We start from the raw sequence: 17,923 nt of genomic DNA on the forward strand, positions 1-17,923 counted from the left end.
ATTCTCCAGTGCCCTGGGGCTGAAGAGTAAACTCAGAGTAGGGGGTTACTACATGCCTACCTTCATCAAATATGAGCACAATGATATGGCTTGCTTTTCCCCAAACAGAGATGGCGTCCATAAGGCACTGACTTCAGTTTAGGAGCAAGGAATGTAGTTGTATGGGTAGAGACACCTACTTCTGTAGGTACTACCTAAGATGAACTAAAGAGCATTCAGACTTCTAATTTATTCCAAGTATTTGATACACTGGGGAAACTGAAGACTGATTTTATCTAGTGAGATCCATCTTCTGGGGAAGCAGTGATAGCAGCTCATGGCATGTGTATCTGCAGTATCTTATGCTGCATTTGTAAGATGAATGGGCTAGCTCAAAGGTTGGAGGGATGAGAGGGGGAAACAGCTTGGTAATGCTTCATGAAAGATGACAATTTCTGCAACTCTGTAGCATGGCTATTGGCTGAATTGGTGTTATAATCTGCTAGGTCAATGTTAGTGGCAATTTCCTTGTGGATTATACAGCTGCAGGTTATCCACTGAATTAATAACTAAAACCATGTTGTAACCTTGTACTGATATTGGATTTGAATCTTATCTTGTTTCAAAATCTAGCATGCCACTTGGGGTGCTGCACAAACTGAGATTTGACTTCTCTTTTGTATTTAATCTCCCAGATGATCTGATTTAAAATTGTGTTAGATTAACCACCTGGAAAAAATCATAGTTGAAATATACAAGTCAATGGGACTAAGGCTGGTTTAGAACTCTGTTGGCAAAGTGTCATTTTTTTCTGGTATGATCTTAATTGACTAGTGTGAGAAATGATGTCATAATTAACCCTAAGTAGTTAAGCAACTAGAGAGTGACCACCACAGTGACAAACTCTCATCATAGTAGTGCTGATTAATTATATTAACTCAGTCTTTGTGTTTGTAGGTGATCTTTATCATGTTTTCTTACTAGGGTAAGAGCGGTGTTGTAGATCCTTCCCTTTTATAGTCTATCTACAGCATGTCTTCTGGGCATTAATACTAGACTTGAAGGCTTCTTGAAATTACTTAGAGGTCTGGCTAGGTAGCTCCTCACAGAAGTGTTTTTAGCTGTAATGGCACAGTCTTAAGCTGTGCCAGGGGAGGTTTGGGCTGGATATTAGGAGAAGTTCTTCACAGAGTGATTTGCCATTGGAATGGGCTGCCCTGGGAGGTGATGGAGTCACCATCACTGGAGGTGTTTAGGAAGAGACTGGATGGGGCGCTTGGTGCCGTGGTTTAGTTGATTAGATAGTGTTGGGTGATAGGCTGGACTCAATGATCTCAAAGGCCTTTTCCAACCTGGTTAATTCTATTCTAGTGTCATATGACTTCATGTAATACTATCTTCTTGAAATCAAGTATATTTTGCTTGGTGCTATCTGCTAGTTGCTCCGTACTGGGTGATATGGAAAGTGGGATGGTGGTTTCTTTTTCCCCTCCATAAAACTCTATCTAGACTATATATGCTTCTGTGTGTTATCTGTGAAACAGTGAGGTATTTAATAACTGCATTGTACTGACCTGTGGCTACCCATATTCAACCTGTTACGCTGAAGTTTAGGGGAGCTGTGATGGACGTTGACCTTCCCTAAGGGACACCTCACCTCTCAGGAGAAACTTCACTTTAGGGTGATGCTATATGCCCCCATTGCAGGGGGTGTGAGTCTGATGCAGCTGCTGTCTCTTCTAGTGAAAGAGAAGTGATGCTGCCAGTTGGGGAAGGCAGGTGGCATGTTTTGTGTTTATCTGCTTCTTCACTGTTTGCATGGGACAGATACCTGTGTGACAGGGTAAGTAACCTGGTGAAGTTGGCAGGTTGCACACAGTGAAGCAAGGCTGCTATTTGGATCCAAGAGGAGAGGTATAAAACTGCAGTTCTACTATGCTTCTAATAAAAGGTGCACATAATCTGTAGAAAATATTAAAAGCCTTTAAAGACCAGAACAGATGAAAAAAATTCACTAAACAAGACTGTTTGCTACATAACTTCTGTGGACTTAAAAAGGACACTTTCATTTTTGGTATAGGTCAAAGTGCAAATCTGAATAGGGTAATCCAGCTGTAATAGGTAGAGTATTCTGTAAACAGTGCTTTAAATGGTTTCACAAAGATTTCCAAATGTGGTAGCCACTTAATCCATAAAGAGTGCATGTTCCTTCTTCGATCATCTTTAGAGCACTTTCTCACTGGCAATATTGTGGGGACCAAACTACTTGGGTACTTATCAGTAGGGGTATCTTCAGATCTGTCTTACTGGTATTTGTCAGTGTCACTGGCACTGATGCTTCATCCAGGATAGAAATTCAAGCTTCCAAACTATGATCTCCTGGAAGCACAGCAGCACCAGATCATGTTAGGTGTCTTTGTCTTGGTAGTCAGGAGTTGCATTTTCTAAGTTGCAGCAGCATGGCACAAGCTAAGCAATATTGGAGTTGCTTTTTAACACAGATTTTTGATACTCTCCCTGGAAAGCTGATGCATGCTAGAGTATTGGCAGTTTCCCACAATTCTGTTGTCTCCTGTTTTGTTCTGATTCCTATTAGGATCTATAAGGAATCCTGTAGGGGAAACTGCCAGTTTATCTCCTTCCTCCATGAGGAAGTCTGGATAGACATGATTCACCTAATGTTTGTTAGGGGTACAGCACTCTCTAATCTATTTTCATGACTCATATCCTAGAGGCATAAAGTAGATAAACAGTGGACAAAGTGATAAAGTAGACAAAACATTGAGGACAAGCATTAACTTCAGTTCTTGCAGGTCTTTCCAGTGCTTTGTATGCACTCAGTATATGTGAATTTAGTATGAACAGATGACAGCATTATCTGCCCACTTAGAACCACTTACATAGGTGACTAACAGTTGTGCAAATGCATTACTGCACAGTCAAGTAGCTGCACTTCCACCTACTGGGCTCAATTTTGAGATAAGCTGTGTTTTCTTTTAAATGCAAATCAGTTTGGTATTGTATCATAGTCTTAGCTTGGTAATAAATTGGAAAGGCTTTTATGTGACTTTCTCCTCTTTTATTACAGTAGCCTCTTTAATGCTGCCTGCCATGATTCCTCCCTCTGAATAGTCTTTGTATTTATTAAGACTAAGGGGAAAACAGGCACTGCTTTATTGGGCTGGGAAGTGGAAATACCTACCTGCCTAAACACCCTGTATCTGTGACAAAAATAGAGTAATTGCAATGAAATAGGTATTTTTTTACAGATCTGTGTAAAGATGCCCCAAGACAAAAATGAAAGCTTTATTTCTACTGCTTCATTTTAGTGCCTGTATTCAGTCTCTAAGATGGTTTGAAAGACTTGAAGCACTGTTGCAGAATAGAATAAACCAGGTTGGAAGAGACCTTCGAGATTATCGTGTCCAACCTATCATCCAACACTAGAATAGTCTTGTTGGGATGCCTGCGTGTGGTGCTAATCTCTTTTCTGGCTGTTAACAGTACTAACTTCATGTCGTGACCTTTATAACCTTATTTAGTCAAACATAGACGTAGTGTGGGGTTTTTGGTGTGGTGGATTTTTTGGGTTGTTTGTTTTTTTTTGGTGCTGCAGTGCTTTTAAAGTACTAGTTAAGGGCAATAATTTCTCTTCATCACATAGCCAACTTGTTTCTGATCAGTAGCTATTTTTTCCACTCTTTAAGGGAATTCTCAAAAAAAAGGCAAACCAGAACACCAAAACCCTCCAGATATTTAGGTTCCATAAAAACAGAGACATCAATGCATTTGCCTGTGTTTCAGTTCAGCATAAGATAAAACTTGAGTTTAAAAGCTTGCTTTAAACTGCTACTCTTCTGATACTTAGTCACAGGAAGGACTTCATCTGATCAGCCTAAGTCTTTGAAGGCTATATTCAAATATGAAGCTTTGCTGAAGACTTGGATAGGATTTAGTTCCAGTTGTTCTTGGGCATCAGGATTATTCTAAGCAAGGTAATTACCTTGAAATTACTGCTAACATGTAAGATATTGTCCATTTACTCCTGTTGAATAATCCAGAATGGTCCTCTGCTGAAAGATGTGAGCGGGCATAGAGCTTTATCTAGGAAGTAAATGCTTGCTGCTGTCACATGGGTGTTCTTAGCCGTAATAACACGTCTCTGAAAACTCATAGGCAAAGCTGAGTTGTGCTTATCAAGGACAGGGAGGGGAGGAATGTGTTGAATATATACAGAAATTTCATAGTTAAAATGGATCACTATTCTGGTGACCCAGATCTGAAAGTAGCCATAAAAGGTGAGGTTGTTGGAAAGAAGTATTGCTAGACTTTGTAGGTTGCTAGGGTAATGATTGATTAAAGCATCAATGCATCTGGGAGTCTCCTGTTCATCATGATCTTAGTCTATGTTAACTGCACGTGTCAGAAAAACATTGGAAGTCTTTTTATAGTAAGATCACTTGATCTTGGATTAAAACTGTTTAATAAGTGTAGAACTGAAGACAACTCTGCATGCAAGTGTGTAGAATACTCAAAAGTAAGATATGGTATTAAGACTTAAGATAATTTGTGGGTATTCTTAATCTTAACTGGTGGACACCCAGTGGCTGGGTGTCTGATGCTACTAATAGTGTGATTTCTGTGTCCCAATGCTTGCCTCCTCATGCAGGCTTGCAGGGAGGACCTCTGATCACAAGTAAGTTTAAAATACTGTATAATGTATTCCAGATGAATCAAGTCTAAGAAGTCTAAGGGACTCTTGCTTCTTGAAGCTAGCACTTCATTCACAAATTATTTTGAAATGCAGTTCCTGAATTAAAACTGCCCCACAGTCTATGCTTATCCTTTCCCTAGCCTTGTAGGACATGGGGAATAACAGTGGTCTGGATTTAAGTTTTGGTTTAACCTTCAACTGCTGCACCATTGCAGACTTGCTTGTCTTGGGCTTGCTTCTGGTGTCCCTTAACTAGCAGTGTGTGTATAGCTGCGGTGTAGTTAGCACCATTAACTTGAAATGTACATACAGTTCTGTTTTTTGGGTGAGATTATAATTAACTAATAACTACACTAGTTTCAATGTGAGCTTGTAACTTTCAGTGTATCAAGTAAATGTATTCATTGTATAGTTTTTGCTGTGAATTTAGAGATGTGGGTATTGCTCTTCTTTGTACAGTTCAGTGTGTGAAAGAGTATGTTCTTAATGCATATTGACTGAGGTAGATCCTTGTCCTAAATTCCTGCTATCCTCTTCTGTTAAGTTTTCCAAACCCTTTTACAGTTTTCTGCTTGGTGTCATTGTCTTTGTAACTGCAAGTCTACTAATGGATCTTGCACAGAGAGAAAATGCCATATTACAAGAATGAATATCAGGCTAGGGTGTTGGCTGCACCAATACATTTGCCTAAGGAGCATAGTGTGAACAGGGTCATGGAATTTCTCCATTTCTGCAGCAATGTTAGTAACATTCTGGTTGCTATAGTTCTACCTTCTTTGGCAACAGTTGTACAAACTTTTTCCTTCCCTCACATCAGCACTTGCGCTGAGGCATGTTGTGACTGGCAGACCCAGTCAGCCGCCATGAATGTCTCTCCTAGAGGAGTTAGGGCTTGAACAGCCAGAAAAAAAGGGAAAGAGGATGGTGATAGCAGTATTGGATGATAAAACGGGGGCTGTAGAACTACTGCCCCAGCCTGCTCTGCCAGACCTCTCAATTCCTTGGTCTGATTAAGCATGGCCCCCCAAAAAATCTGTAGCCACAACTGAGAAGGTAGAAATACCCAGCAGCATGTTGAGGAAGGGTACAAGGATATCTCTAAAGGGAGTTTCTGCCAAATGCATCACAAGCTCTTTTTAGCTTGGAAACCAGTATTGGGAGAAGATAAATTAACATCTTTATTTTTAGCCTGAATATTCTAAAAAATTCAGTAGTATTAAATATGCCACTTAATCTCAAATGAACTGGCTTTTTTTATAGTTGAAACAGCAGTTGGAGTGTTTACAGTCCATTGAAAGCTAATGGAATTTCAGTACTTAAGTATTTTCTGGATAACCTCAGAACAGCTGAGGAGCTCTTACAGTTCATAGCTCAGTGAGATTGTTAATTAGCTTTGTGATCCAGGGAATTTCAGTGACTGCATTCGCATGGGTATATCACAGAACCAAACACCTTAAAACCTCTAATTAATATTCTGATAAAGGAGAATCACTAAAATACTGTTGCAAAATCCTGTACTTTTGGTGCTTGCTTTTAATAACATATTTAAGCTTTTGAATACTTGGACTTTCCTTGTAGAAGTAGGTATCTGATAGGTTTAACAAAGCTCCTCTGTTAAGCTGTTGGGCTAAGGATTTCTAGAATCTTGTTTTAAAAGCCAAAGAATTGCTGCTTTCAGTGGCAGGATAGCAATGAAAAGACATGTCCAAATATATCAGCTGCACAGCAACAGAACAAGGACTGATTTCAGTAATTTTGAGCCTGGGGCTTGATTTAAGTTTTAAATTCCAAACTGAGTTGAAAGAACTAGAAGCAATTATAAATAAAACATCCTGAATAATCTAGATTTTTATTATCCTAACGATAGTTACTGGAAAACAGCTAGACTTACTGAAGTTTCTCATGTTTATGGTTGTATTTTTTTTCCTTCCATGTATTTGTGTGGGTTGTAACAAAATTATTTCCTTTACTGTGAAGTGACAAATGCTTTTTTTCCCTCTAAAGTGACTGTGCAGCTATGGAGTCTTAATGCAGGTGGAGTCAAAAGTGATGTAAAAGTACACTCTGGCTTGAAATACTCAGTTATTCAGTACTAGTCTCTGAATCTTGGTATTAGATAAACCAATCCTTATTAACATTGTTCTGAACAGCTTAACTGTTTAGGCTGACGACAGGGTGGAGAAACAGCAAACTAATGTTTGAGTTTAGAGTTTAGAAAGCTGTGGTTGGGTGGTTTTTTGTTTTTCCTTAACTGAACCATTCAAGGCTTTTTATGTTTAAGGGACCAGCTGAGACCAGTTGTATTGTTCAGGTTTCTTTACAGCAGGAGGCCTTAGTTAACCTGATGAAGTTATGATCTAAACAGATAAGGAAAGGCTGAAATAGTTGGTGAGTTTAGTGTTAGATTTCTTTGAGGGTGGAATGGTTTGAATAGCCCTGTGGCCAAGTACAGAACTTCAGAAGTCTAAATAAAATCATCTTTTTAGTAACTATGGTGGTTTGATTTGTAGATCTTACTGTACTTCATATGGCAGTATAACCTTCATTTCTTGGTCTGAAGAGCATCTTTTTACTAGCACCAGAAAGCTATTGTGTGTATGGGTTTGTGTAGCCTATTCTAAAAACGAGTCCAGCATTATCAAGTCAATGGCTTAATCCTTATCTTTTAAAGCAGATGAAACAGGTAATTGCTTGTCATTTCTTTAATCTTTAACAATGCCTGAAAAAGTTCGTGCTCTGACTTGGGCTTAGTATAACACTTCATTTCAAAGCAGGATGAACTATAGCCAGAACAACTCCCCCAAATCTTCATGAGATTGGGGGTGTTTCTTATAGCTTATTCGCTTACCAGAAGTTCAACTTTGTGTTAAACCTGAGGGTAAAATGATGGATTGAAATTAAACAGATTGACTGTACTGTTTCTCTGTCAGAGGTGGGTAAATCTTGTTTGGGTACAGTTTACTTTCCGCCAAGTGAAGAGCAATATGGGAGGGCAGGGAATACTTTAACTCAGGATTTGACTTTTCTTGATGCTTCTTCAAAGTCAATTCTTTGGCAGCTATATTAAGACTCAGCCTGAATTTTTCCTTAAACTGAAGGGAATTTAATAATGTTTTAAAAACAGCTGCAGTCATCACAGGTTTTCCTAGACACTGCTGCTTTTTTTTGATATGTGGTTGGATTTCCCAAGACTTCATTTTCTGTAAGGAACAGATGACTTACTGTCAGTGTCTTGACTGCCTCAAGGGTGCTTAATCTGCAGAATGAGATGAAAAATCATCCTTGCCTACTCAGATGATTGAAGAGCCACTTGTGTTACTTTTTTTAAAATTAATGTTTTTTAACCTGGAGGCATTGTTAGATGTGATCCTTGAACCATGGAGTGTAAACTGTTCTTGGGATGCAGAGGTAGAAATGTCAGTGAACAGAACAGTTGGCTTCAATGTTATATTACAGCATTTCTGTCAAGATCTCACCATGACCCTTTCTGAACCAGTGAGGAGCTATTAGCCAGTTCTGTAAGCAGTGGTACTTATGCACTGATACTGCCTGTGTCAGTCCTGTACCACACTACTTCCACACTGCATTGCTCTGTACCACCTGGCTATTCCGGTGTTGGAGGGGATTATGCTCCCTCTGTTGCCACTAAAAAGATGCTTTGTGTGAAGCTTTTGGGACTTCACTGGTGAACATACAATACGGTGTTGTGTTGTGAACAGACTCCTGCATTCAGAAAATTGGTGTAGTGTTGATACTCTAAAAGTTCAAGTGGCACTTGTAACTGTAAGGAACATCAGCTACCTTTGCCATTAAGAGCTGGGCTAACTTTAGATGCAGTCAAACTGTAAATTTATATGCTATTGGACAGCATTTATTTAATATACTTTGGTTACATATCAGGTAATGCTGTGAAGCTGACCTTGCAGTTGTACCAGTCAGTGTTGAGGTAGGATGGACAGGGAAGGATTTCAGTATTCCACTTAGCCTTATGGTGAGCTTGTATTTGAAGCAAGCTGGTCAGTATTTTTCCTAAAAGGCAGGTGTTCCTTTCATGTGATCACATAAAGGTAGAGTATCTATATTGACAAGAGGGAGAAAGTTATTGTCTTCCCTCTGGACTACTAGTGAATATTTTTATTGCAGTTGCATAGCACAGTGGACTTAAGGCAGCTTAATAGGTGACAGCACTAAGATTGTATTTCTAGAAAAACTTTTAACTTGAAAGGTTTGTGTTAGATAACACAACAGTTGCAACAACCTTGGGATGCTTGTTAAAGGAATACTTAAAGGTTAAAACCATTCACTGTTACACTGAACAGTTGCTGAGAGTTACTTATCTTCTCCAGAAAGCAGCTTATATACTGGAGACAAAGCCAGGCTACTCTTGAACTAGGACACAGATTTCTCTGCAACTTAGTTAAGAGTGAGCTGTGTTACTACTGGAACGTGTTGAAGTCCCCAAACTGTCTCACTGTGTAGATATTCTGTAGGTCTTATGCCTTAGATATCTGTCCAAGCAAATGGAATTTTAGCTTACCTGTAGAATACGTGACCCATAAGCAAACAAAACTCCAGCTTCTGGAGTTGAGATACTACCTGGTTTTTATATTTCTGTGCCAGGGAGCTCTGTTCTCTTCCCCTATTGCCTCTTGGTTATTAAAGAACTAAAAATCAAGCTTGCAGTCCTGGTTTGAATCTCTGGGGCTGAATTCAGTGTCCCCAGCACAAATGCTTGTGATGCACAGGGAAAAATCTCTGAGAAGTAGGGATTACCACATACCATTTCTGTGCTAATTGTCCTGGATGAGGGAACTTGTGTATAGCAATGCAGAAGAGTACCAGAAGAAAAAATTGTCTTCACTTACCAGTGTTTGTTGGGGGGGGTGGGTGGGAAGGAAACCACCCAAAAAATCCCAAACAAACAAAATAACAACAAAAACCACTTAAAGATGATTAATTTATGTTACTGTGCTAAATGTGCATACCAAACAAATGTGAATAAAATGCTCTGCATGTAAAAATAGTACTACCCAGCCTTGCAGTACTTGAGGGGGGCCTACAGGCAGGATGGGGAGAGATTGTTTACAAAGACCTGTGGTGACAGGACAAGGGGCAATGGCTTCAAACTAGAGAAAGACAGATTTAGATTGGATATCAGGAAGAAGTTCTTCACTATGAGGGTGGAGGAACACTGGAACAGGTTGCCCAGGGAGGTGGTTGAGGCTCCTTCTGTGGAGACGCTCAACGAAGCCCTGGGCAACCTGATCTAGTTGGGGATGTCCCTGCTGACTGTGGGGAGGTTGGACCAGATGACCTTTGGTGGTCCCTTCTGGCCTGTACTGTTCTGTGATTCTATCCAGAGGTTTAAGAAATGCTAACCTGGGGCACGTTTATTCTTGTATGTAGTAGTCAGGACTTTGATTTGTTGCTTTTTCAGAATGTAAGTCATGGCAAGGGGGCAAGATCTTCATCAGTGTAGCCCAGGGCAGGTTGCCCAGACTGGTCAAGGAATTGCCAATCTCAAAGCTCAAGGCATATAAACTAGATAGATTGTGCCAAGCAACTTTAAGGGAGAGCTTTGGTCTGAACAACATGCAAAAGCCCTTTTCAGGCTAAATAATGCAATTGTGTGCTTGTAATTTACAGTTAATTCTGTTTAGGGCAGCTAGTTATCCTGAAGTTTTCTCCAATGTTATAGCACATTATAACTTCTACTGTAGACCTTGTATTTGCATCCAACAGAACTTGATGGTGCGGTCTGGCAGTTCCAGTGTCTTTCAGTAATGATGTCCAGGCAAACCTGGTGCTTCTGCAATAATGGGTGCTGCTACAATATAGCCACTTTCCATAGTGGTGTTTCCTGGATGATCTGCTGTTCTCCTTGTAGCCCTCAGCCAGACTATGAACAGCTGGAGCCTGTAGTTGTTGGTGAGGACTCAAGTGTCACTGTCCTAGAACCTCCCTTATAATTTAGAATAGAATAGAATAAACCAGGTTGGAAGAGACCTTCAAGATCATCACGTCCAACCTATCACCCAACACCACCTAATCAACTAACCCATGTAACCAAGCACCCTGTCAAGTCTCCTCCTGAACACCTCCAGTGACGGCGACTCCGCCACCTCCCCGGGCAGTCCATTCCAATGGGCAATCACTCTCTCTGTGTTAAAACTTCCTCCTAACCTCCAGCCTAAACCTCCCCTGGCACAGCCTGAGACTGTGTCCTCTTGTTCTGGTGCTGGCTGCCTGGGAGAAGTGACCAACCTGTGCCTGTTTACAACCCCCCTTCAGGTAGTTGTAGAGAGCAATAAGGTCACCCCTGAGTCTCCTCCTCTCCAGGCTAAGCAGCCCCAGCTCCCTCAGCCTCTCCTCATAGGGCTTGTGTTCCAAGCCCCTCACTAACTTCGTTGCCCTTCATATCTGAAGTACACATGCTTGGGTTTTGTCTGTGTGGGAATCCTAACCTGTGACACACTTCTGCTTTTCCCCACAGTAGATGTTCTTAAAGCTGCTGCTCTGAGCTAATTGGGGTGTGGCAGCTGATGCTTGTTTGTCACAACTACTGTATCCAGTTACTCAAAAATAACTGTTGTATTTTAAAGATGTCTTTGACACTTAATAACTCTGTTTGCGTAACACACAAAGGCTTGTTAACTATTATTTGTGTATTGAAACTTACTCTTTTATGGCTTTGTAACATCAGGAGAAGAATAGAAACTAAGATTTTGACCTTTTTTTTCCAGAAATCAAATTACATTTGCAGCATCAAAAGGCAGAAATAGTAGAAGAGCCTCATGACCTGTCATAAGACTTTCTTTTAGAAGCTTTTACTATTTGTTCTTGCCAGCACTTACTGTGTGTATCTTCCTTTTTCTTAGCCTGTGTGGAGAGGAGATCAAAAGTGATCTTGCTACTTATAAGCAGATCTAAGCTATAGTGTTACTTCCAGGTTCAAACTATGCTGTATTGACATTAAAGAAATGTTTTAGTAATGTGTAAAGCCTTATAACAAGAATAATGAAAACCTTAATTTCAGGGGAGGTTTGAGTGTAGGGTTTTTTTTCCTTTGGAAACTGCTCTAGATAGTAGTCATGTAGGATGGGTTTATAAATAAGAACAACTTGTTCAGCTAGCAGCTGCTAGCTAAAGCTTTGGCACTTTTATTAATGGGCCTGTTGTCACAAATAGAAGGTGTTTGTTCTAATACCTCCTTGCTACTTATACTTTAGACAACAGTGACATGGTTTGCTTGCCAGTACATTGAAATGGCCCATTCTTCAGGCTGGCTGTGTGGAGTTCTAATCTGGTCTTTCAGCACTAATGGGGTGCTTTACCTGTGTGCTACTATGATGTCATCACTGTCATGGATACTGACTGTTTCTTGTTTGCAGATTTAATTGGTTGCCTGGCATTTCGTCTGTGGCAACAGGACCATGGCTGCCAGCAAGAGCAAAAACCAGAGTTCCTTGGCCCTCCATAAAGTAATTATGGTTGGCAGTGGAGGTGTGGGCAAGTCTGCACTCACTCTTCAGTTTATGTATGACGAGGTAAGTAGCTTCTCTAAAGCACCAGTAGATACAGCTTACTAAACTATTTTAGTGGGGGTGGGGAACTAAGTGTAAGTAGCAAAAAAAATAAGGGTTCTGTTGGATGTATGCTGTCAGTACAACTGGTAGTGGTTTTGTGGTTTGGGTCAGTGTTGAATGGACTATAAGTGGGTAATTATGGAACAGGTTCTGATGTTCAGCACCTGGATGCTACCATCTAAACCTGTTGAAACTTCAGGTATAGGTACACTCGAATGCTTTCTCTAGAAGTGGGAGATCTAGATAAAGCTACCAGATTGCTGGTACCTTATTGTATGTCTTTGTCTCTTAAACTGTGCTGAAATTGAAGCATTATGTGTAGCAAGACAATTTATCTTGACTAGGAGACTGGCTCTGTGATGTATTTAAGTGCTTACATAATTTTCTTTTTATAGTAGAACTAACAAAAGTCTTGGAACTTAGTAGCTAACTGAATTATGAGAAGATTTTGGGGATTTGAAATGTCACTGAAATGAGAGAGAATGGATATGGGCAAATACAGGGATGGTTTGACAGTCATTCTAAACACTAATCCCTTCCTTATACTCAGTTTGTAGAAGACTATGAACCTACCAAGGCTGACAGCTACAGAAAGAAAGTAGTTCTGGATGGTGAAGAAGTTCAAATAGACATTCTGGACACAGCAGGACAGGAGGATTATGCAGCCATCAGAGATAACTATTTCCGCAGTGGGGAAGGCTTTCTTCTAGTATTCTCAATAACAGAGCATGAATCCTTCACAGCAACAGCAGAGTTTCGGTAAGTAGTCTCTCTTCCAAGCAGAGAGTAGTATCTGGTTTCAATGTTGCTTTGACAACTCTTCTTAAAAGCTACAGCTCTTTATCCTTTGTTACTATCTGATCAATAAAAGTGGAAACCCAACTGTATTGCTCTAAGTAACTGGTGACTTAAACTTCAGTATCCAGCCTCTGGCACTAGTTGTCTTCATGCCTGCAACTTGTGAGTACATAATGCCAGCAGCAGCTTCAGGCCAGTAACAGATTCTTGGACTCCTAAAACATGCATATTCAAGCCAATTTTCAGTCTTTATGGATGTGAAGTTTAATTATCTTAGAGCAGTATTTCTGGAATTAAGTCTGCCTTTTGGCCACATTTCAGACACTGTATTGCTTACTGCTAGAAGCAGGTGCTCTAAGGAAAGGAAGGATTAGCCTCCACTCTCAGGTATGGATGGATGCCAAACAAGGGTTGGCAGCCAAGAAGCACTATTGTAGGCAGACGTATTCCTAGAAAGACACACAGTAGTAGTAAATGCTTCCATTTTTGTTCTTGGGATTAGCAGTTCTAGTGTAAAAATCAGCACCAGTCTGAGCACAGAAATGCTTGTGTGGTGTAAAAGAAACATGAGGTTTAAACTATTGTTCTGGTCTCATAATTCATGTAGCTAGGTTCTTCAGGGCAAGTGTTCTAACTCTAATTTGATAATAGCTGTTGCTGGAGAACAGCTGTAGAAGGTAATCCAGATATTACCTGGGACAGATGCACAACTTGAAGCAAAAACTTGCCTAAGAATAGGGAAAGTGTTAGGAGTTCCTTACATTTGCTAGAATAAAAGCTTTTCATCAGAGTGGCTGATGTGGCATCAGTCTCTTTACTTTGGTGGTACAGCATCAACAGATACTAAGTGGTACTGAGTGCTGGTGCTAAGGTAAACACCTATTTCTAGGATTTTTTTTATAGTTATAACAAACCTTGCACCTTAAGACTGGTACAGATTCATAATGTATTATACTATTCCAACAGTAGTAGGAGGGTTGGATTGGTTGATGGGTTGGACGCGATGATCTTGAAGGTTTCTTCCAACCTGGTTTGGTTTATTCTAAATAAAGGTTTATTCTTAACTATAAAAACACTGTTCCTTTGTTACATAATACTTCTGTGACTTTGCCTGACTTCAAAAGGCTGACAGTCATGGGGCACATAAGCAGAACTGTTCTGCTCACTTGTTCTAACTGAAGCACTGATAGGAGATGATTGAACTGTTGTAGGACTGCAAAACTGAGTATTCAGACTATTCATAGTACACTATGGGGGACAAAGTCAGATACCATACCCAGCTTGGGTTTTTACTTGGGTTTAACTTTATATTTCACTTAAGCACACAAGGGTTAAGGCTTTGGATGAGAAGGAGTAGGAGTGTTTATCTTGGAGGTCTGTGGGGTTTTGTCAGACTTCTGTAACTAACTGTGTTGGCTCAAGGATCCAGAACAAAGCAATGAAAAAGCAATGCTAGCCCTCAAGATGAGGAAGAACGACCTGAAAGGATAGTGGTGGAGAATCCTGTACTTTTCAGTGGTGCAGAAGTAGTGAAAAAGTGAAATGGAATATTAGTTAGGCTGACATCCAAAAACCAGATCCTTAGAAAAATTTTCCCAAGGAAGGGGGTGTAGGTAGTATGAGTCCCAGCATCAGAGATTAATCTGCAGATTGCTATTATTGATCCTCTAATTTCCAGGACTCTTAAACTATGAGAAAGTTAAACACTGAATTCTGGACTTATCTTTAAATCTTAATTCTCCTGTTGATGTTATGCAGCCAGTTTTTGCTTTTGTTGCCAGTGATATGAAAATGTTTGAAGGTACAGTTAAATGCAATAGCAGATTGTCTCCAGTGTTAACACTCTTTTGGATTTTCATACTCTGCATGTATTTGGTTATTTTGTGGATGGAAAGTGCAGGCATCTGAAGTAGTGTGGTAACTCAGTGGGGTGAGACAGTGTAGCATCATGCTCATGCCTAGTTTGGCTCTTATTCGTAGCAATAAGAAGCAATCTAAACAACTGTAGACTGGTCTGGTTCTTCTGGCACCATAGTGGACAGAAACACAGGTTTCAGCCTGTGTATTACTCCAGTAATAGCACAGATGTTGAGACCAATATGCAGCATCATTCTGTCTCCTTTCCTGGAGACTGAGAAGTCATTTTAGAATGACAAAAAATAGCTAGGTTAATGTTGATGGTTCAAATATTTTCTTGGAATTTATGAAAGAGGAAGGTGGCTATCATTCTAGTTCAGCATTATTAAGTAAGTTCCCTCTGTGTAAAATTTAGGTAGCCATTAAGAATGATGTCTGGCAGCTACTTAATTTGGTTCCCAACCTGTTGCCTTGGCAAAGCCTTGATCTTGCCCAGACCACTATTGAGATATGATGTAGACTGGAAATTGAAGATGGTGGCTGAATGCTAAGGTGGAAGTAGATGACCTTTAAGGTCCCTTCCAAACCATTTTATGATTCTATGATAAATGTGGCACTTGCAATTCACATCTGAATAAGAATACTATTGTGAGTTGATTTTCTGCTATGGAGCTCTTATTAGACCCTGGTTACTAAATGATAAAACTCATGATGGAAGTGTGAGATTTTTACTAGGTCAAGTCCATAGCACTATTATGTTAAACTTGGAATAGTTTTAAGTGGGTATTGAACTGTTGGGAAATGTCTGCACATTACTAGAGTTTACAACAGTGTCACTTGATCCACTCTTGGTAAGGGTGGGCTACTGACATGTAATTTTTTATTTATATTTATTTTATTTTCTGTTTTCCCTAATACCTGATGCATTAGGGAACAGATCCTGCGTGTGAAGGCTGAAGAGGATAAAATACCTTTACTGGTAGTGGGAAACAAATCTGACTTGGAAGAGCGCAGGCAAGTGCCTGTAGAAGAAGCTAGAAGTAAGGCAGAAGAGTGGGGTGTACAGTATGTAGAAACTTCTGCCAAGACCAGAGCAAATGTAGATAAGGTAAGGCAAACAACATATTCTCAGTTAAATTGTTCCTGCTCCCTCAACTGAGTGACTCCGGCTGTGACAAAAGCAAATTGACAGTTTGGCTTCTGAAAGTCCAGATTATAATAAGTGAATTAATTTACTGGAATGTGTATACCTAAGCAAATACATGTCTTAAAGGAGCCAGAGACCTAGTACTTGCTGATTCTGCTGCCTTGTTTTAACTAGTTATACCTGAGCCAGTATCTTTCCAATAGTACATTGGATGTATGGGTTCAAGAGTTCTGTGAAGTGTGTTGTTTAGTTAATAGGCTGTGTCCTAGCATTATAACAGCAATAAATAGCAAGCTGTAGACACTTACAAGCTGTTTCCCCCTTCTCTAGAAAGCTGCATATGATGTGGCTAATGTTAAAGATTCCATTCTTGTTTTTTGCTCACAAATCAAGATAGTCTTGGCAGAAACTCTTCTTGCTGTCTATCTTGTTTTGACTTGTCCATGCTGGTCTAAGACAGTCATTCTCAGCACGCTTCTGCTGCTGTCATCTTAAGTGACCAGTGGTGGTGATGGGTTGTGCTGGAAGAGAGATTAGTTATGACTATGGAAGTGCTTTACCCAATAGGAGGGAAAAATCGGTTTTGAGCTTTCCCATCATTGATGTGGAGTGAGGGTTCCTTGAAGATGGTACCTTTTAACTTCAGTACTGAAGCTGCTTTGAAAGATCTGTCTTTGTAATCTGCATTTATTTAAAGGTCAGAAATTGTAAGCTGTTTTTCTCTTTGGACAAAGGACTTTTTCAGCTAGCTATACCCTTAAGTTCTGGACATACTCTTATGTAGTAAACTAGTTAGGAAATGCTGTTGGTGCATATGCTGCCTAGTAAGAGCTCTTTGTGTCATTGGTTAAAACTGTGTATACGAAATTCTTGAATGGAGAACTTTGTTATAAATGATAAGGCATAACTTGAATGTGGCAAAGAACAATTCTGACTTGTAGAATGTTTCTAGTAAGTCACTGTCAGATGCATAAGTCTGTGTAGTAAAACATTAATACTTCCTTTTGCCTATCAGCAACTCTTGTGACTAGCAAATGCCTAGCTTGTTTTACACTTACACTAGCTTTCTGGTCAATTAGGGAGTAGTGGCAGTGTAGTTGTTTGCAGTATACTAGCATGGTGTTCCAAACTTACTTGCATAGGTCTTCTCTAGCTGTCTCATGCCATATTGATTATTATCTATATAAGCACTCTTGTGTATGTTATTTGCTACCATGATGATTGTACATGAAGCTACTCAATTTCAGATCAGTAGTATGGCCTTGTTTCCAAGTATTAGACTTCTGTAGCTCCCCATTTCAAAAAAACCCTCAAACTAACTCTATAGTGTGACACTAAGTTCTTGGCTTGAGATCCTAAAAATATTTCCTGTAAAAACTCTACAGTGAAATAGGTGCTGCATCTTAAGTGGATGTACTGGGGGCAAGAAAACAGAGTAATGACTTTCTCTGGGTCATTTTTATAACATAGGCTAAGAATTTTTTGTGGTTGACACTGTCACTTGAATGCTGCAGACTTTTAATTATAAAACAGGCAGAATGCTATCGAGCAGAATAGGCTTGTAACTACATGGAAAGGAGTGGAGTAAATGCTTTGCATGATTAACAAGAGTGATTTGCCTGGAAATGTTTGCTAGGCAGAGAATATTCTCATTAACTTTGAGTGCTACTTTTGTGAAAGACTGATACTCAATAAAAACCTCTTAAGACAGGGCTATTGAGTGATTTGATAGCCAGGTATGATTGTGCTGCTCCTTGGCCCTGCTTGACATTCTACATAATTCTAATGTTGAGTTTGTCACTGGAATCGAATGTCTAGGCTTGCTTCTGCTGAATCAGGTAC

At 39.8% G+C, this 17,923-nt stretch overlaps 1 protein-coding gene across 3 annotated transcripts in view; it reads left to right on the forward strand.

Moving 5' to 3' along the window:
- RALB (RAS like proto-oncogene B) overlaps positions 1–17,923 on the forward strand; it is a 51,570-nt gene that overhangs the window by 29,320 nt on the left and 4,327 nt on the right. For all 3 annotated transcript variants that reach the window (XM_068138969.1, XM_068138968.1, XM_068138970.1), the window contains exons 2-4: positions 12,085–12,240; positions 12,830–13,038; positions 15,865–16,042. In XM_068138969.1, coding sequence (XP_067995070.1) covers positions 12,127–12,240; positions 12,830–13,038; positions 15,865–16,042 — 501 coding nt within the window. In that variant the 5' untranslated portion in view covers positions 12,085–12,126. The remainder of the gene's footprint in view (positions 1–12,084; positions 12,241–12,829; positions 13,039–15,864; positions 16,043–17,923) is intronic.

The sequence above is a fragment of the Melanerpes formicivorus genome, unplaced genomic scaffold (assembly GCF_026170545.1).
Source record: "Melanerpes formicivorus ecotype bairdi unplaced genomic scaffold, bMelFor1.0.p_v2 SCAF_5, whole genome shotgun sequence".
Classification (NCBI taxonomy): domain Eukaryota; kingdom Metazoa; phylum Chordata; class Aves; order Piciformes; family Picidae; genus Melanerpes; species Melanerpes formicivorus.